Source organism: Fukomys damarensis, unplaced genomic scaffold, assembly GCF_012274545.1.
Source record: "Fukomys damarensis isolate Sample0158 unplaced genomic scaffold, DMR_v1.0_HiC HiC_scaffold_8, whole genome shotgun sequence".
Taxonomy (NCBI): domain Eukaryota; kingdom Metazoa; phylum Chordata; class Mammalia; order Rodentia; family Bathyergidae; genus Fukomys; species Fukomys damarensis.
Genome location: NW_022900920.1, coordinates 157267 through 177823, shown reverse-complemented (window position 1 = coordinate 177823; position 20557 = coordinate 157267). Strand labels below are relative to the sequence as shown.

At 42.2% G+C, this 20557-nt stretch overlaps 1 protein-coding gene across 50 annotated transcripts in view; it reads left to right on the top strand.

The window, feature by feature from the left end:
* The window catches only part of Sorbs1 (sorbin and SH3 domain containing 1), a 227199-nt gene that overhangs the window by 183221 nt on the left and 23421 nt on the right, over positions 1–20557 (top strand). For 37 of the 50 annotated variants that reach the window (XM_033761268.1, XM_033761262.1, XM_033761260.1 and 34 more), the window contains 7 exons: positions 8548–8720; positions 9210–10685; positions 11326–11411; positions 14518–14685; positions 17034–17080; positions 19061–19175; positions 19321–19446. In XM_033761268.1, the coding sequence (XP_033617159.1) occupies positions 8548–8720; positions 9210–10685; positions 11326–11411; positions 14518–14685; positions 17034–17080; positions 19061–19175; positions 19321–19446 (2191 nt within the window). The remainder of the gene's footprint in view (positions 1–8547; positions 8721–9209; positions 10686–11325; positions 11412–14517; positions 14686–17033; positions 17081–19060; positions 19176–19320; positions 19447–20557) is intronic. The other 13 variants (XM_033761291.1, XM_033761290.1, XM_019207040.2 and 10 more) reach the window with 3 other exon arrangements.

The following is a 20557-nucleotide window of genomic DNA, read 5'->3' as shown; positions in this document are numbered from 1 at the left end:
TTTTTTTTTTTTTTTTTTGACAAGTAGTGTGGTTATTTGGACATGTTCTGCCTTACCTTGCTTGCCAGAGCAAGTACTCAATAGGATGAGTTTCACTTAAAAGTCAGCTAGGATTTTGATATTTTAGTGGAGAAAAAAATGGAAAAGCTTTAATCTTTTTAGGGTAGTGATCAAAAACTCTAGGCAGATCCGTTATGTTAGTTTTTCTACTATAAATATGTGCATTTCATGATCACTATACCCAGTAGCTGAAGAACAAATTGAAGAGATTTATTAAGATAGCAATTAGAAGGAGAAGTTACCTGCCTTACAGAATAGTTTCTGCCTTGGAACTTGCACTCATTTCAGGGGTGTTGACCAGGTCACCAATATAACACAGAAGAGTCAGGGATGAAATATAGCATCAGGACACCCCCCCACACCCTCCTTTCCTCCATGCTGGGCTCTGTTAAAGAGCTTCCAGTGGAATAATTGTGCCTTCACCTCTAAGGGGAGCAATAAGGTGCAGATCTTCTAGGTCCCAGAGATGTGCTTTCAGAGATGCAGGTGACCAGGTCACCTTCAGTATAAAGGACTTCCTCCTGGTCCCAGCAAATTCTTCTTGGCCCTCAAGGCTGCCTGTTTTCTTTTAGCTTGTCACTTTGGCACTCCTGACTGTTCAGTACCTGACTGGACTTTTAAATGAGATCGTTTCTTCCCCTTGGTGTTTCAGAATTGTTCAGTATTAACCATTTTCTCACCCTTATCTCCCTCAGATGAACAAAATGTAAAAGACTGCTTCCAGGCATAGTGGTCAGCTAAGTGAATTCCTTAACTCTGCTGGGCTAACACACAATGCTAATTATTGTAATAGGGATGTAGATATTAAGAGTTTGGGGGGGCAACACACAAAATGAGTGTAAATGAAAGGGCCAAGTAGCAAATAAATGGAGTGGACTATAAGTATTGAAAGTGTTCAGATGACAGGTTGGGAGTACAGAGTACTTACCTAGTACGTGGGAAGCCAGGGAAGTTCAGTCCACAATACTACACCAAAACCAAAATGGTTAGGAAGAGAAAGTAGCTACCATGGGTGGCCAATGTTAGGAGCACAAATCTCAAAAATAATTGCAAAATTGTTGAGCATGTACTATGTAATAGCCCCTATGCTTAACATTTTGTTTACCTTATATCACTGACTATTACTTTCAGTATCCTTTGTGAAGATGAGGAAATGGGCACATTGAGGCAGTGTGTTGCCCACTTTTCTCCAGCTAGTATGAGGAGTGTTCTGATGCTCCTTTGGTAATTAGCAGAAGACATAGTTAGGGTCTCTGGTTTTGAGCTATTATAAAACAAAGCAAGCAACTGTTTGTAATACTGGATTAATAGGATTGAAAGGGACTAATGTAAAGCATTTAGAATAGTAAAGTGTTTTTAGACTCCATGATTGTCCGTAAAAATTTGATGTGATAACTTACCAACCACTCTTATGTGTCTCATCGAAATAGGTCTCTAAAGACCTGTTTTTCAGCCGTAGCCAGCTCTTCTGAAATACTTGATAGGAAATGATGAGTCTTTTCCTTGTTCATTTCTCCTCTTTGGGGGATTTTCAGTAATCAGGCTTGGTATTCTCCCATTTTATTTCAATATGTAAGATTTTTCCATGTTTGGGATTAGTGAGGGAGCAGCCCAAGTGGGGTACCTGGCCCAAAAGGGAGGAGTGCAGTAAATGCCTGCTGGACACATGAATAGATCTATACATCTTAATAACTGGAGTCCAACTTACTTAGCACTGAGAAAGGCACCTTGCACACTGAATCTGGCCCCTTTCACTGATGCATGAGGATGACATTGAAGGAAATGTTGGCTGCATTTACCTATAACACGGAAAGAAGAAAGATCAGTCACGGGTGGCCTGTGTTCACAGTTTTGTGGCAAGTGGAGAAAGGATATTGCTTTAAACTCACTTTCACATCTAGGGCAGATTGCAGTTTGTCAATTAATCAATTGATTAGCATTGATTACAACATGTTACAATACAATTACAATATCAAAATAATTTAGGAAGAGTGAGGAAATTCCGTAATTCCAATACCCTAGTACAGTGACCCATCACTGCTTCATATATATTTTTATAGTTACCTTCACAGTGTATGTCAAATTCTTTATGTTATCTACCTAAAATTATCAAGTGTAAATTAATAGTGAGAGCTACTGATTATTTTTGTCATTGCGCGGATAGGTCTTTGCCTAATCGACAGCGCTTTACTCGGTTTGACCAGAAGGTGGCACTGTAGGACAAGCTGCTATTTCCTGGACGGGACACAGAGTGCCTTCTCCCCTTGACCTGGTTTAAGAACAAAACACAGATCATAACTTGAAAAATTATATGAGTCATTCAAAATTGTCCTGGAAAAAATATGTCAGAAATATGTAGGAATTTAATTTTATAATAATATATTCTACTAATGTTTTTTGAACAACCATGCTAGATACCAGACACATGAAGATTAATAAAATAAATAGCCTGCCTACAGAGGTTTCAGATGTAATCTCTAAAAAAGATTTGTGAATAATAAACAGCATCTAGTGTGGTAAATGCAATCAGTGGATCCAAAAGTAAGTGAACACCTCTTATTTTGTGGAGGAGGAAAGGTAGACTTCGCACAGTAGCACCTAAAATCTGAATAGTGGTAACCTATTACAAATATAAAAAATAAAATTTTCTTGCAGTATGCGAGGTTATAAGATGAAACTTTTAGAGGATTGTCTACACTTGCTTCCCAAAGCCACAATTAACAAGTGCTTTTTCCTTCTCCTCCCTGAAATCAGCAAATACATTTGAACAGTAAACACAAGCTTAGTGAGGGTGAAATCTTTTTGTTACTGGCCAATTCTCTTCTACCTAGGAGTGATTGGCATGTAGTAGTTTCTCAGTAAGTATTGTGTTGTGGATTGATAGAATGAGATCTTTTCTGGAAATGTCACCAGCAGCGCTTTGTAGAGATGATTGAAGGGAGTCAGGGCTGGAGACTGGAGTAGTGATGGTGCACTTGCTATAGTGTTACAGATGAGGCAGTAAACAGGGAGGGAGAGAGAAAGATTATTAATGTGGACTCTGTCAAGGATAGATCAGAAGCAGGACTTATGTTGGATTAGATTTGAGAAGTAAGAGTGGGAGAAGGAACTGATTCAGTAGGCTTTCTGGCTTCAGTGATAGGAAGTTGCAGAAAAGAGCTGGATTTCATTTGGGATGTGTTGGATTTAAGATGCCTGAGGAAAATTCAGTTGGAGACACATAGAAGGCAAGTGAATTTATGTGTTTGGAGTCCAAAAGAGACATCTGTATAGATAACGGATTTGCAGGTAGATTTCATGCCCATTAGTTCTGCAGATAAAAGAAATTGAGGCTGAGAGAAACGACCTGTTTGCAAGTTTTTAAATGATATAAACATTCCTCAGCTGATCCACATTCTTGTTGAAGACAGGCTCGTATCGGTCTTCTAGGACTCTGTCCACTGCCTCCAGAGCCCAAACTATTGGCATAACTGGAAGCAGTTGGCCTTAGAATGATTGCTGTGTTCTCTCACTTTATTCTTCCAAGGAGCATATTTTTGTTGAACTCTTCTGTAACTCAGCAGGCAGTTCTCCCTAGAGTCTGAATTCATGCACTGTCTCCTGGCTTGCTCTGTGTGAACCCAAACCTGGCTCAGCCCGGACTACTCAGAGCTGAGCTTCTGAATTTGGCTTGTTTTGTAGGCTAGCAGTAGCTGCTAATCCTCACTGTCCTTTTCTGAATTAGTGGAAAGCCAAGGCTATATCTCTTTTCATCAAGGACCTTGGACAGATGACTTTACTGGTCCTTAGTTTCCCCCTTTGAATAATGAAACAAGCATAGTATGTTTTTTATAGCATTAGGAAACTATGCATATGAAAATGTTGTTCTAGATCTCTTAGATACTTTTTTTAAATGTTACACATCTGGAAAAACATTGTTTTGCTGCTTTGGTATCAGAAAGAAAATTGGCTGTAGCAACTCCATTCTGAGAGATTTCCTGATTTCTGGTTTGTCTTTGTGGGAAGCAGGAAAAAACAGTGATGCTTGGTGGAATACAGCCAGACGGTGGCTGGCTGAGTGGTGAGTCCTAACAGCTGGCGAGGCGGAGGGAAGTGCAAGAACAACTGGCCAGTTATGGCTGAGAGTCACAGGATGAGGATGAACTTGGGAGGGTCAGTAGGGAAGCTCTTTCCAAGGCTGAGGCAGTTCACTGGACAGCAGGAGCAGCTGGATGGAAGCTGCTTCTCCAGCACTCTCCAGTGCTGAAGGGATTATTCAAAAGAGGGCTGATTTGGTGTTATACCAAAGGACAAAGTCAGAAAATACAACCAGAGGGAAGGAGATGGACAGAGAATGGGAAATTTAGAATAAGAGCAGGTTTATTTTTATTTAGGAAATTCAAAATTAAAGCAGTTTAGATGAGCTTGCATTTAAAAAAAATAGACAGCTAGTGCCAAAGCCGTGCATGCCACCATTGGAGTCCCTGTGCTCTAGCTCTTGTCAGTCAGAACATTGGGGTGATCTATGAAGATCCACTACAGGCAAAAGCTGGCAGCTCAGAGTTGCATGGGTGGTACTTCTTGTTCTTAGGTCTGGCCACTGAGCCTGGGAAAGCTAGCTTTTATCTCTAGGGGTAGGGGTCTTTCCCTTAGGTGTGGATATGGGGCACCAGTGAGAACAGCTAGCTTAAGTCTGGATTATTCTGATTCCTTGAGTTCCATCTCTTTCTATTGTGGTGATGATTCTGAATTACTGATGTCAGGAGCCAGGGATCCCTAAGTGAGTTTTATACTTGAAGAAGAATGTGTAGATTCTTAATTTCACATGTCAAGACATACCCTTTCTTAATCAGCATGTGTAAGCCAATTTTACTTTGAGGAAATGATTTTTTATTCATTCAACAAGTATGTATTGAGTATATTCCTAAACTGTGTAGTCCAATAGGCTCCTTCAAATAAAAGCACAGACTTGGGGGAGAGACTGGTCCCATCCTGGCACCTCTCCCTGTTAGAGGTGAACCTCAGAGGCTGCTCTGGAGGCTCACTTCATTTTCATGCTTTTGTGTTTTCAATTTTTGAGAGTTTTCTTTTCTCTTGGATTCCCAGTTATGTTTTCTTACTGTCTGAGGGGGGGTGGGATTATTTGATCCCTTTACCTGGGCCAGAGAGAAAAAGAAGAACCTGGGGGAGCCCTGATCTCCTGAAATTTGGTGTGTAAAGCCCTTGGCCAATAGTGGGCACAAGGTAAGGACCAATTAGTGGCAGCTACTGCCAGGACTGTTACCCTGCTGGAAGTGATAGTGGCAGTGTTGCTCAGCCATTCTGAGGTACAGACATCACTGTGTTCCAACAGTCTCTGCCTCCTTTCCTTTAGGAAGACTAAGTTCTGGTGCTGCTTGTTTCAGGGGTGTATTCCCTGATTGGTAACCCTTGCTATTTGTTGCCTAGTGTGCACCCTTGCAAATGGGCCCTGCAATTCCCAGTTAGTAAAAGTACCTACTAATTAATTCCCTGATGTCCTAAGGGAATTTAATAAGGTGAGCTCAGGGAAAGGGGGCAAAAAAAAAACAAACCTCAGAAGACCAACTGTTGTGTACCTGTAGTTCCGACTACTCAGTTTTACCCCTGAGAACATTATTTGTCCATAGCGTCCAATATTGTGAGTGCTTGGTCTAGGCAAGTCCTGTAGCAGGCTGCAACAGCCTTATATTGGGTGCCAAAATTTGTTGTCAGCTAGCATTGTCTTGCATTTAGTAATAATGGAAATTAAAACTAAAGCACACATTTACAGGAAAAAGCTTTCATTAGAAAGTAAGAGAAAATGGAAAGGGACTTTAGCTTGAGGAGCTGGCAAAGATCAGGTCAGTCCTTGACAAGAGTAAGAGTGATAGGAAAGGACTGCAGTTTGAACAGATGAAGAGGCACGTTCTGGTGAAGGGGCTAGGATTAGCTGGTGGGCTGGGGTCTAGTTGATCATTATCTCAGCCCTGCTTTCCTAGTTCTAGAATCCCTGTGGCATGAAGGGCAGTTCTGATCCCATGAAATGAGCATCTCTGTGGTGGTTCCAGTCATGTGGAGCTCTGCTTTTTCCTGGAAGCCTGGTGATCACAGTAGATGGTTAGAAAATGGCTGGAGGCTTCTGGGTGTAATTGCATATCCCAGTACATGCCTTAACTTGGTGTCGTCAGTCTTGAGGGGGATGATATCATGTAAACTCAGGGCTAATCAACCTTGTTTTTCCAACTTTTAGACACTTTAAATGATCAACATCCATTTGTAGGGCTGAGAAGGGATTTGACCCCAAAATTTACAGTAACAAAGGATACAAAATAAAGGTCACACTTTAACCTGCTTTTAGTTACCTTTTGGGAATCTGTAGGCTCAAGGGAGGAATCATGGCTTTTAGCAGAAATGGAGTTTAAGTCCCTGGCTCTCCTAGAACAAAAATCATGCTTTTAATGAGTAGCAGGTAAGGACCTAGGACACTTCCCGTCTCTCATCCCTATGGCGGTCTCTGACTATGTCATGACTGTGTCAGTGAAGTGAGTGGAGCTCTTTAGAAGGTTTCTAGACCACCAAGAAGGCAGTGGCTCATACACTTCAGGAACCAGAGTTCAAAGATGCACCTGCTTCTTTTATGTTACTGACCTTCTTCCTAAAGCAGCTGCTGAAACTCCAGATATAAATGAAAAGCATAGTAAAAGATAGATAAGATAGGAAGTAGGGGGATAGATCTTTCTCAAATGGAAAGGGACCATGATTTTGAAGGAGGGGGAAGAAGGGGAGAGGAAGTAGATAAAAAAGGAATTAAGATGTGTTATGTGCATGTACCAAATCTCCACAAGGGATGCAATTATTATTTACTAATGAAAAGCAAAAATCAGGGAAAAATGCAAAAATAAAATAAATGTTTCGTATCTTAAAAAAAATAAATAAAACAACGGCTGAAAGTATTACTCATGTAGCATCCAATGGCATAGCTTTTATTCCAGCTCTTTCATCCTGCTCACCTGGCCTTCTTTGCAGGTTTATCCAATCTCTCAGTGCTTCGTGTACTCATCTGAAAGATGGCAGGGATAGGATCCTGTGAGAATTAGAGATAATTATCCTCAGGCACTTAGCTTGGTGCCTACAACACAGGGTATCTTGGCAGGTGGCTCATAGATTCACCGCCATCATTATCTGTGACTGTGGGAGCTCAGAGGCTGGAGTTATGCATAGAAGGAAGGGCTAGCTTTGTGGAATGTAAAGAATCCCATCATGGATGGATTGTAGAGAGAACAATAGATGTGTGATAAATGCAGCTCAGTATTCTTTACAGAATCTAGGTAAAGGGAGCGTGGGTGTCCACTTTTATTATACTTTAAGCTTTTCTATGCATTTCACACATATTCATAATAAAAGTACTGGGATCAAGGACTTCCATCTGAAGATGGATCTTCCATCTGAAGATCTTCAGAGCTGACAAATCCATAATGACATCAGTGAATCAAATTCAGTGGAAAAAATAGGTTATTTGCTTCTTAAGAAGAGTGCATGTACCTGTGTCAATGTTAATGTTTCAGTAGGTGAAACTGAAGAAGTAGGATTAGTGCTCCACTTCATGGCAAAACGAACCTGTGGTACTGAAAAGTGTCTACATTATGACAAGATAAAAATATATGAAAGATATAAATGGGCAGTAGTTTATGCGTGTGATACGTGTCATAAGGTTCTGAACAAAAACTTTGAAAAATGAGTGCAAAATTTGGCTTTGATGCTGGGCGTAGCATCACGTACCTGTAGTCCTCTCTACTCAGGAAGCTGAGAATCACTGCAATCCAGGAGTTTGAGGCCAGCCTGGGCAATGTAGTGAGTGTAGTGAGACCCTATCCCTTGGTGGTGGTGGCGGGGCTTATCTATGACATTAAGAGCAAATAAAAGTACATAGAATTCTACATTCAAGTTTGACTTGGTTGCTGATTTTACTAGTCATCCAAAATGGCTGGGCCTCTCTTTTCACTGCTGATACTAATGTTCTGTCAGCCAAAGCACCGATGCAGAATGATCCAGAGAAATAAACCAAGTAGTGGACTTTCAGTTGCCAACAGGGGCGACCCACATGTTGGGGCCACATCCCCACTACCCATGTCCTTCACTGTGCCGCCTGCGTGCAGGACTGGGTGCCCAGGCCTCTCCCATCCCTTCCTTCACCCTCCTCCCAGCCACTCCCCTACTCAACCTCCACAGGAAATGTTTTAGTTTTTCTTTCAAAGCGCAAATGCACTCATTTCAGCTATCATGACTTTTTGTTTAAACAGACTCCTGAGTAGTCAGGGCTCCCTTGGCTTGTCTTTGTAGATGCCTATGTTGAAATCAGAATGTTTTTCAGAAAGGACAGTGTTTGATTAGGATGTCAGGAAATGTGTTCTTTGTCCTTAGCTGATGATGTGATGTTTTAGAAACATGTTAAAAAGTCTAACTGCTGTTTTTATCCACCCCCTCTCTTTTCAATTACCTTGTTCATAGTATATACTCTTCCAACTTCCATGCAGTGAAGAGGGAATCAGATGGGACACCAGGGGATCTCGCTAGCTTGGAGAATGAGAGGCAGATTTATAAAAGTGTCTTGGAAGGTGGTGACATCCCTCTCCAGGGCCTGAGTGGGCTCAAGCGACCCTCCAGCTCAGCTTCCACTAAAGGTAATTAACAGAGTGAAGCCTGGCAAGCCTCTGCCTCCCACACACACCCACATCAGCAGCGGTGACCTCCAGCAACTGGGACGAGCTCTGCCTTGTTCACCTCCCTATCCAGGCCTCGGAGCCCTCTTGTGTCCCCCACCCCCCCATTTTCTCGCCGGCCATTTTTCTTTCTAGTGTTAATGGTTTCCCATCCTCTGAACCTCAACCTTGCTCTCCTTGAAGCATCTCTCTCCTTTTTGTTCTAATTCCCTTCTCTAGAAATTAGCTGAGCTTCAGCCTTTCCTAACTGGCAGGGTGGCAATTTCTTTTGTTGCATCTTCGCGCCTGCTTTGCAGCACAGATTATTTTGCTTCCGGACATCAACTGGAAATTTTTAAAAGCCCTTATGACAAATGAGCATGTTACCTCTCCTTTTTAAAATTTTTATTTATTAGCAGCTTTCAGCTTTAACCTAATGGGTCTGTTTATTTTATTCTGCATGCTTACCAGTGGATCGTAAAGGTGGGAATGCTCACATGATTTCTTCATCTTCAGTTCATAGCCGAACGTTTCACACTAGCAATGCATTAGGCCCTGGGTGTAAACACAAGAAGCCCCTGTCAGCTGCGAAGGCCTGCATTTCAGAGATCCTACCTTCCAAATTCAAACCTAGGCTCTATGCTCCCAGTGCTCTTTTACAGGAACAGAAGAGTGTCCTGTTGCCCTCAGAGAAGGCTCAGAGCTGTGAGAACCTTTGTGTTTCTGTTTCTCTGAATGATTCCAAAAGAAGCCTCCCCCTCCAGGTTGGGGGAAGCATTGAGAACTTGCTCATGCGCTCCAGGCGGGATTATGACAGCAAATCCAGCAGTACCATGAGCCTCCAGGAGTATAGCACCAGCGCCAGGAGGCCCTGCGCTCTCTCCAGAAAGGCTGGGCTGCATTTTACCATGTTCTACCGGGACATGCACCAAATCAACAGAGCCGGCCTGTCCCTGGGATCCATCTCCTCCTCGAGTGTGCGGGATCTTGCCTCCCACTTTGAAAGGAGCAGCCTGGCATTGGCCAGGGGTGAGCTAGGGCCCAGCCAGGAGGGCTCAGATCACATCCCCAAGCACACCGTTTCTACCCGCATCACTGCTTTTGAGCAGCTCATTCAGCGGTCCCGGTCCATGCCCTCCCTGGACCTGTCTGGCCGGCTGAGCAAGTCCCCGACACCTGTGCAGCCCCGGAGTGGACTGACCTCCACCCGCTCAGCTGAGTCCCTCCTTGAGTCCACTGAGCTCCGTCCCAGAGAGATGGATGTGATGAGCAGCAGTGGGGTCTACGATGCCCCCACGTGTGGCAGTATAGCAGCCCACACCTTGGGCTTCAGGGACCTCATGCCTTCTGAGCCCCTCTCTACCTGCTCAGATGAGCTGGACCACTGTTCAAATGTCTCCAGTGACAGCAGAGAGGGCAGCAGCAGCAGTATTCATGGAGACTTCCCCAGACATCGTCTCAACAAGTGTAAAGGGACCTGCCCTGCCTCTTATACCCGCTTTACCACCATCCGGAAGCATGAACAGCAGCAGTCCCCCAGGCAGCCAGATTGGCGCTTGGATTCCAGGGGGGACAAAAGCGCACTCCTGAGGAACATCTACCTGATGAGTCCCCTCCCCTTTCGGTTGAAAAAGCCCCTCCAGCAGCACCCCAGACAGCCTTCCCCTGCTGACTCCTCAGGCTTCCCGGTGGGCCAGAAGCCAGACCTCCCCATTCTGCCCCATCAGGACCAGGTGCCCTCTTCAGGGAAGCCTTTGGTTCCCACTCGCCTGTCTTCCCGGCACACCATGGCCAGGCTTAGCCGAAGCTCAGAACCCCCTCACGAGAGAACTGTGGTCCTGGAGGACGGCTCAAGGGCCATTAATAATGGGGACTATGTGCCATACTCAGACCACGGCCTGGACAGGAACAACAACCCTCAAAGTGAACTGGCACCATCCCTTGGAGGTGGCATTTTGTGTGTTTGACCAGTCTCACCTCCCCCGTCTCTATTTTGCTTGCTTTGTCTCTTCCTCCCATGTGCCTTTGGTGCTCATTTTCTGCTCTGTCCTTTGCTTCTGTTTGTTTTGCTTGGCAATTAACCATGGCTCATAGTGGCTGCGCTTCTTTAAGAACAAAGCCCCATGTCATTTAGACTAACCACCAAACTGTGTTTCGAAAGAAAAATTGGCCGTTTAGCTCATCTGAGAAATGTGTTCATTTGAACTCTCAAACCCCTTATTGTTTGCGCCAGTCCCTGACCTACCTGTGGTTTTTTGAGTGGCAGCCTTTCTCTGTGGCCCTGTGTGTGTGAGTGTACAGTTTGTCCCTAAAAAAGCCTGCACGCCTCTTTTTAGGGACTCTTAAAGTATGTCCTCTCCTTTTGCCTTTTGATGAGTTTCTTTGTGTTTAACTAGTTTGCAAGTAAATCCAAAACTCAGGGTGGAAGGGGGGATTGAATTCTTTTCTTCAGAATTTAGTTATTGATCATTGATCAACAACAACTATCAATATTTGATATTTATACCAGAAGAAATGTGAAATCTTTTTCTTACCTGATTTTCCACTAAACCTTTGTCTGCTTTAATTCTACTCCGTTGTTTTGAAGATTCAGAATCACCAAGACATTTTATACCAGCTGATTACTTGGAATCCACAGAAGAATTTATTCGAAGACGTCATGATGATAAAGAGGTACGTTTCATCATTTAAATCTCTTGGCACTTGCAGAAAAAGAGCATAAAGGAACTAAACATCCTAGATACCAGTCAGAGAAGTAAAAAAGTAAAGATTGAGGTTTTCATGGTGATTTTTTTGTTTTTATAGGACGTAGGCTTTATCATTTCTCCTTTAATTTACTTAGAAAACAAAACAAAACAAAAAACGGGTCTGATTTCCTCACAGGTTCTCAGTTACAAATGCCCAGCCAGCAGGGCTGCATAGGACGTATAAAAAGAGGTTGTCTCTGCTGCACTTAATGCCTCATAAGCTGGGAGCTGAAGTTCACCCATTCATTTCTCCTTCCACATTTCTCCCCACTGTTGTATAAGGGAACCTTCCCACTGTTTCTCCATTCCTGTCCAGCCTTCTATTGGCACAAAGCATAATTCAAATTGGGACGGATGCAGTAGGAAAAAGAGAAAAATGACAAATAATAATTACCATGATACATTTTATAAAACAGCTTGAGAAAATTGCCCATAACTGTGTTACTTTTAGTTTGGAACAGAGATATCCCCATAAGTTCTGGTAAGACCCAGGCAAAAACTTCAGAACCTGGATATATACCTCCAGCTACAGAAATGTCTGTTCAGTGATGTGACTGGAAGGGTCTATAAAAGAGCCTGTTATTTCAGGGATCTACACATCAGCCACTGAATGGGCAAGATCACAAACCTCTGCTGTGATAAGATGTCATGAAGCGTATTTTCTGGGCTTCATTTTCCTGGGTAAAGGGGTTTTGTCCATTAAAAAAGCTCATTGCCTATATGTAGTGAGGAACGATTTTGAGTGAAAAGATGGAAAAATTGTTTGGAAATGACGGTGGTTCTTCATACTCACAACTTGGTCCCATCCTCTTTTTCTGTGCTGCTCTGTCTTTAGTCATCCATCAGAGTTTAGGTGAATTTCCTTGAGGATTTAGGATGATGTTGACCTTGAGGAAAAGTAAATGATTATAATCATCTCTTCCAGGTAGTGCGACAAAAGACAAAAAGAAATGAGCATACCTCCCAATCTCCAAGCACAAACAGTGCTTACTAAGACATTACACTTGTCCATAGAAAGAAACAAGAGGAAGTATTTGATACACAGTTTTTTTCTAGTGAGGAAATACAAAACTCACTAATAATTGTTCACCAGAACACAGAACAGATTCATTCCTATAGCTATTTCTTAGATATATCCTGTCACCAAGATACAAGATTCCTATGTATGTAGGTCCAAGCTACCATGATAAAGAAAGATGAAATTCAATTTTAGTAGTAAAACCCTACTTCCATTTAACATGGAAGGTTTTGTGGTTGAATTCTTGCCTATACAGGGGGTCGTATTTTACTTGATTTAACAATTGACATATTAGAAGTTGCACACAAAATGGGAGAACTTGTTTCCTGAATGATGCCAGCTTATAAATCCTAAAATTGTTTGTGTCTTTACTGACATTTTTTGGCTTATGTGGTTAAACTGCAGGCCTGATGGATTTAATGAGGTCGGATTTAAGCAGGAGGTTGTGAACTTGCTCCATTTGATGTTGGTTTCCACTGATGATACTTAACCTTGGCCAAAGCACTGAGGGTTTTTAGCAAGTACATGTGGCAGCCTCGAGCACAAGTCCATTTCCACTGCTACAGGAAAGACACACTTCCCACCTGAGGGGATATCAGTCTGAACTTTTTATGCAAATGCCTTCTTAGTAATGCTGATTATAATGGCTTTTCAGAAAATGAGAAAATGTCAGTTGCAGAAGGGTCATTAGTGGTAATCTACCCAACTCCCCCCTTTTTTTTTACCCCAAAAAGGACCATAGCAAGGTAATGGCTTGAGCAGGGCCACCCAGCAAGTTAGCTTAAACCAAAGGCAGAATTAGAAATCAAGGCTCCAGTTTTCTGAGCACTGTGCTTTGCAAAGCACTGGCTTGTCTTTTTACATTTAATCTTTTTTTGGTTTTGTTTTTAAGACAGGGGCTCGTTACATAGTCTAGGCTGACCTCGAATTTGTAGTGATCCTTCTGAGTCAGCCTCCTGAGTGCTGGGATTATAGGTATGTGCCATCATGCCAGACTCTCGTTTAATCTTTACATTTTACTGAGGTCTACAAATCTCAGCCTCTGATAAGTTCTTTGTAGACCCTGGAGAAAAATTAGAATCACCAGCCCTTGGGGCTAGATATCACATGAGGCACTTAATTGTCTGTTGGAAAAAGACTAACATTTATTGAACATGCTAAGAAATTTAAATTTGAATTAATGCTTTGTTTTTTAAGGAACTTTAATCCCAGGAATATGACTACTGTGATATAAGGAAACACATTAAAATATACTTTAAGCCATTTCAATAGGCACTGAGGGCATTTGATAAGAAGCAGCATTATTTGATTATTTCAAAAGGTTTTTCAAACTAGAAATAGAAAACTATTTTATTAATGCATTCTAGATGGCATTATTCTTAGTTTATATTTTACACCATTCCCTAAACTCAAATTCATTTCACCTAATGGAGAATAGTTCAATAAGATGATGAGGTTTTCTGTCAGCCATGTTTATACCCTTTTGTACTTTTCCGAAGGCCTCCCAAAAATTGTGCCTGGGGGAATATTGGCTGGCCAAAGAGAAAGGACACTTTAGCTTCTAAATAAGCAGCTCCACTCTGAAGAATCTATTGGAGTAATAGACAGGGGAGGCACAAAGATGACCTGGTTGTGAGACAGTATGGTGTGGGCAGGAGGAATTAGTCAGTCCTGCTCCTGCCCTGAACTACACTGTGGGGATGTATGGCTGCCTGAGGAGGGAGGGATGGCACAGCCTCCTGCTGCCCACCAGCGTGCTGTAGTGCCCTGGCTGTGCCCCTGAGTGACCTGCCCTTGTTCCCCAGTTTCTCTCAGACAGTCCTCTCTTCTTACTAGAGAGAACTGAATGATTATGATGGGAGCACAGGAGTTGTAGGCAGAAGACTCTGACATCTGACCCGGGAAGTCTCCTACCTGCTCACCCAGTACCTTCTTCCCTAGTTGCTTGTGTTGGCAGCTTTCCAATTCCTTAGACCCAATAATTCACTGCCCATTTTATGCAATTTCATGGCAGAAACTTTTAGCGGACCAGAGACGGCTTAAGCGCGAGCAAGAAGAGGCCGACATTGCAGCTCGACGCCATACGGGCGTCATCCCGACGCACCATCAGTTTATCACTAATGAGCGCTTTGGGGACCTCCTCAATATAGACGATACTGCAAAAAGGAAATCTGGGTCAGAGGTCTGTTTTGGCCGCCTCAAACTGCTGCTTGACCCAAAGCAATATTTGTGTTCAGCATTGTCTTCTGTAGGCCAATTTAGTTCTCCAAACAGCACCCGTCATCCTGGCTTCCCTTAGCCTTGCTTTGGCTGGTGAATGGACATGACCCCGTGTCCTATGCTCTATATGTTCAAGCATGCCTGGCTGTGGGACCGGGATCTGCTGGTGCACACCCCTCATGCATGCTTATTGTGTCAGCTGCCTTCACGAGTCCCATCTCCATCCTGCATTTATCATGATACTGTGTTGCCTGTGCATTCGCTTAGAAACCATATACTTTAGGTTGTATGCATTGGTAGCTACGGTGTGGACAATTATAAGGTTATTTTTATAGAGATGATTAATGAAACATTATAAAAGTTACCTACTGCTACTTTATGCCATTTACAAGGACCTCACAATTTAGTTATTGAAATGTCGGAGAACAATACTGCTGTTCACGTGTGGATGGCTTGCGTGAACTGCTCAGTAATACTGCTCCACCTCACTGAGGGAATTTTGAAAACCAAAGACTTACACTGAGGATTAGCCCATGGAGAATAAGAGCTCTCTGAGGAACATTTCATTTGTTGCTTTAATGTTGATGTTTCTAAGTTGAGTTTACAAAAGTTTAATATTATAAAGAACTGAAGAAAAATGAAATCTTGAAATGATTTTTACCCACATCTTGGTCTCCTACACCAAGGCCAATAGGCTGGAATTCTCATGCTGGTCAAATGCAACCTTTTGCAGAAGAGTTTCTGCTTTGCTGTGTTACCTTTAAGTAGCCTGCTGCTGCTGGTCTCTGCTTGGGGAAGCATGTATATCCAGGACTTGGAGTGGGGTTAGAGGAAGAGGGAGTGACACCCACAATATGTAGTTTTACTGTATAATCTTTCAATATGGTAGTTAATATTCATGTCTCTATCATTTGAATGACAGAGATGTCACTTCCTCATTCTTGTTCCTAAAGAAATAGAAGGTATTAGGAAAAGGAGATAAAGAAAAGAAGCTGGGAAGGGGAGATCCTAAAGTGTGAAGAAAAAAAAAATGTAAGACGAAAAAGCAAAATTTAGCAAATGTTACTCAACTGCCAGCTCCTCAGCCCTTAGCATTGCAGCTGCCTCTCAGAATGGCCCTGTTCTGAAGGCTGTGGTGCTGGATCATCCTCATTTCCCGGCTAACTGCCTATGAAAGAGGAAGGAGATGACAATGTGCACAGGCACCCTAGGGATACACGTGAATGAAAATGCAGTGCCGGTGAGATAACTGTGATTCCCTGAGGAGCCCTGCTTCCCTCATGGCGCAGCGGTTCCCACATTTGATTGCTCATTAGAACCTTCTGCAGGCTTGTTTTGAAAAAATTCTGAGCCCCATTTGCAAGGTTTCTGATTCTGGAGTGGGGCCTAGAATTTGCAGCTTCCAAGGTGATGTTGATGATGCCAGTATAGGGACCACATTTTGAGTATCACCGCCCTAGAAAGTGACTGATAGACTTGAGAAGGTAGAGATCAATAAGCACCAGATTGTCAAAGCTGGGTAGAGGTACTGCAGTCTGGTTCATTAGAAGTGGAGTGACCACTAATTTTGTTGAGACTCCATGGCAGGCAGAATCAGGGCTCTCTGTGTCATTGGTAAGCTGTCAGGGGAAGGCTCTCCATCGTCATCGTCATTGTCTCTTATTAACCTAAGCCAATTTATAAATTCAGTGCATAACTGTACAGTTGTATTGACTTAGTTGATAGGTGGTATTTTGAGTAATGAGGATGTGGATGGAGGGTGGGCAGGCCTGGCCTAATGATAAACTTGCTAAGAACATGGGGATGTGACAGAGGCTGACCTCCAGACCTGGGTGTCTGGGAGGACTAGGCTACCCCAGGAGGAGTGGAGTCTCAGCCTTTCTGAGCTCATAAATTATAAGAAATATACTGAGTTAAATATGACATAAGAGATGTATCAGTTTCATCTACTTGCGGATCATAATTCAAGTCAGACAAATAGCTGTCCACTAAAGAATGACACAGTGGGTAAGGAACATCTTAGGTCTTCTGGCTGACTTTTTTTAAATAGCCATAGTCATGATTTAGGGAACCAACACTTCTTTTAGAAATAAATTTTGGCCCTCTAGGTGAATAATTCTGCTTGACTCACCGACTAAACATCCATCTAGTGATCTGCAAAGGTTAGACACTGGAATTCTTGCCAGATTTCTGTATCAGAATGAGCTTGTTAGAGTGAAGCTTTCTGCTTTGCTTTTTAGAAATGTGAAAATGTATTTTTTTATTGTTCACCAATCATGATTTTAATTTGTCATTGTTTCTTGTGTTTAGATGAGACCTGCCAGAGCCAAGTTTGACTTTAAAGCTCAGACACTAAAGTAAGTGCCACCAGTCACATTTATTTGTCTTCTTAGCTACCTCTTTGAAACACAGCAGTGCACTTGTAGAATAAAGTTGGAGAAATAACAACTGGGGTTAAAAATGGACAGTAGTTTGTGTGCAGGCACTAATTAAAATATGTTGCATATGGTAACTGATATTTATCCCTTATGAATCAGGACTGAATCTTAATAAGTAGGTGTGGTTATTATCACCATTGAACAAATGAGGAAACTGAGTGATTTCAACATGAAAGAACTAGGACCAGCAAAATTAACCAGGTTTTTCTTTCCCTGGGACTTCTCAGAGCTTGTGCTCTGCTCATGTATACAGTGACATTCCAGAAAAAATCTGAAGTGTATTGTGCTGCTCTTTCCCAAGTGTTCTTACCACCAGACCTGGTAATATGGTTCTCTGGGAGCTGCGGTGTGGTCCACAATGTGGGCAAGATGGAAGCCCCAGAGACACTGTGGTATGTTTCCAGTGGCTACAACTATAGACGTCTCCAGTTTCCTTCCTCTCATATGAGTTGTCCTCCTACTCAGGGTAGCAGACTTAGAAGCCTGTACATCGCCAGCTGGGATGGCTGTACTGAGGGTCTTGCTCCTCTTCTTGCCCATAGTTGAAGGTAAAAAGAAAGGAAAGTCAGAACACTCCAAGGAGGGGTGTGGTAAAAATGTGACCGGAGACATTCCTTCCCTCAGGGACAAATGCACAGATCCTCTTCCCTCCCCTTTTTGGATCAAAATCCTGCCTTTAATAGAGACCCATAAAAGCTGCTTTGTGATTTTATTTAGCACAGGGTCAACTGTGTAAAGTTCTCCAGATGTACCCTATTGTTTAGTCAGCATTCCTCATGCACCCTGGGACTTGCTGGCATACTGCAAAGAGGTGACACCCCTTCCGAAGTACACTCAGAAACCTTTCTTCCTGTGCTGCTGCTTCAGTACATATGAAAACCATATCATTTTTTTAAATTAAAGAAATTTCAAGTTACAGTTTTTATTCTCTTTAAGTTTTTATTTTGTTTATAGTTTGTCTATTTGTCTCATTTTGTGGGGGGATGAGACAGGGTTTTCCTATTTTGTTCAGGCTGGCCTTACACTGACTGTGTAGCCCAGGTTGGCCTTGAACTCACAGCAACCCTCCTACCTCAGCCTCCCAAGTACTAGGATTATAGGCATGTACCACCATGCCTATCCTAAAGATAATTTAAAACTATTCATGTATATCTTAATGGACAGAGAAGAAGTAAAGGGATCTAAAAGAAGAAGACAATTTTTTTCTTTATTTAACAAATATCAGTTAAGATGGTTGGTACTGAATAGTTTCTCTGGTGTGAAAAACTATAATTGTGAATAAGATCCTAATGGTATAAATGATAATGTAAAATAGGAAGAAAAGTGCTAAAGATGTAGGGGAAGTGGAAAGGGTAGGGGAAAGGAAATAAGGGAAAAGAAAAAAATATGAGAAAATGAAAAAATGGAAAGGGAAGAGGGAGTGAAGGGAGGGGAGGGGTAAGGGGAAAAAAATGAGAACCAAGACCTGTCATGTAAAGGTACAAGAGCCCAATAATGAATGCAACTGTACTGTATACCTAAAATGTACCAATAAACTCAATAAGGAAAAAAAAATTAAGATGGTTGGGTGCATTGCCAAGTAGTTTGTCAATATTCTAAGCATTAAGTCAGCATTCACAAAAAATGCACTGGGAAAACCACAACAAACTAACAAGGCCTCTGAGCACTTTCAAATGCTAGTCAGTTGGTGTGTTAACACTCCTCCTGCAAAGGACTGGAAAAAATGCAGTGTGATTTAATTTGCTGAATAGTGAATTTTTTTTCCAAATATGGAGCTGCCTCTTCTGTAATTTGTCCCTTTCGACCTTGCTTGAAGTCTCTTTTTGCTAACTAACCTAAGTGTTTTAGTTGTGCATATATTCAATCATTTGCTAAAATGTTCTGACCCTCTGTCAACAGGGAGCTTCCTCTGCAGAAGGGAGACATTGTTTACATTTATAAGCAGATTGATCAGAACTGGTACGAAGGAGAGCACCATGGCCGTGTGGGAATCTTCCCATGTACCTACATCGAGGTACTGTAGCCCCTTCCATTGTGAGGAAAAGCCTAGTCATGCCCAAAGCACCATGATTTACCAAGTGCTTGTGTTTTACTCCCTTCTTTTCCTCTTTCTCTTCTTTCTCTCTCTTCTTTCTCTTTTGCCTTTTTTCCTTTCCCAGCTTCTTCCTCCTGCTGAGAAGGCTCAGCCCAAAAAGTTGCCACCTGTTCAGGTTTTGGAATATGGAGAAGCTATTGCTAAGTTTAATTTTAATGGTGATACACAAGTAGAAATGTCCTTCAGAAAGGTAAGCTACCCTTTTCATCCTGTACTTTGAGGCTGTTTTGGATGGTGCCATTAATGTGAGAAATGTGACTTTGCCATTGCCTTCCAGCGTGCACCCTTTAGAGATGTACATCAGTCAAAACTTGGAGTAAGGGCAACCAGAGAATTTTCTGAGGTCAGATATTTTGAAAATAAACTCTAGGCTAAGTCAGGGTTTAACTACATTGAGTTCACTGATTTACAACAGTATTTCTGGAATCTTAAACAGCTTTTATAAATTCCCCCACCAACATTTAATGAGCACTTAATACTGTGATGAGCACTGCATTGGTTTACTCATCGCAAAAAACAATACTGATATCAGGAGGAATTAGAAAATCTTTGAATTCAAAACTTACTGGCTATGCACCATGTGGGGAGTCAAACACTGTCTGAGCTCTCATTGCCACATATATAAAAATGAAGGTAAATGATTCTCTCTCAGGATGGTTGTAAAAGGCCTAAGAAACACATGAAATGGCTGGCTTGGCACACAGCACCTGGTTGGTGCTCAGTAAACAGGGGTTGCCAGTGTTGTCACCATCATTATTGCCTTGGAGGAGCTCAGCTTGTTGATTTTGAACACACTTACACTGTGCAGGGAACTCTTCTTCCCAGGGACTCCAGAGCTCTCTACATATCACAGTTCTCTGGAAGCAACCTAATTGCCCAGCAGCAGGGGATCAGTAATTACATCATTTATGTGTGAATTTTCTGCATTGGTCCATTAAGCTGTACAACATTGTTAAAAATTTAGAATTGCGTCTCTTGATAAAGAAGGAAGTTCAGTATGTATTGTCAGTCTAAAGCAAAGCAAGTAGGAAAAGGGATGTACAGTTCCTGTTCAATTTGCATAGGAAAAATATGAATAAGTCTAATTCACATGTGTGGAGTTACATGTGGAAAGTATATATGTTGCAATATTAACAGTGGTTTTCTCCAAGTGATGAATATTTTCTGCTGTATGTTTGCTTATCTTCTAACTTTTCTGTAATAATACATGAAAAATAAAATATGAAAAGGAAGAGAGAGGAAGTTTTTGCCTTACGGGTGAAGATTGGGTATCTGTTTTGCCTTAAATGAGTCAAACCACT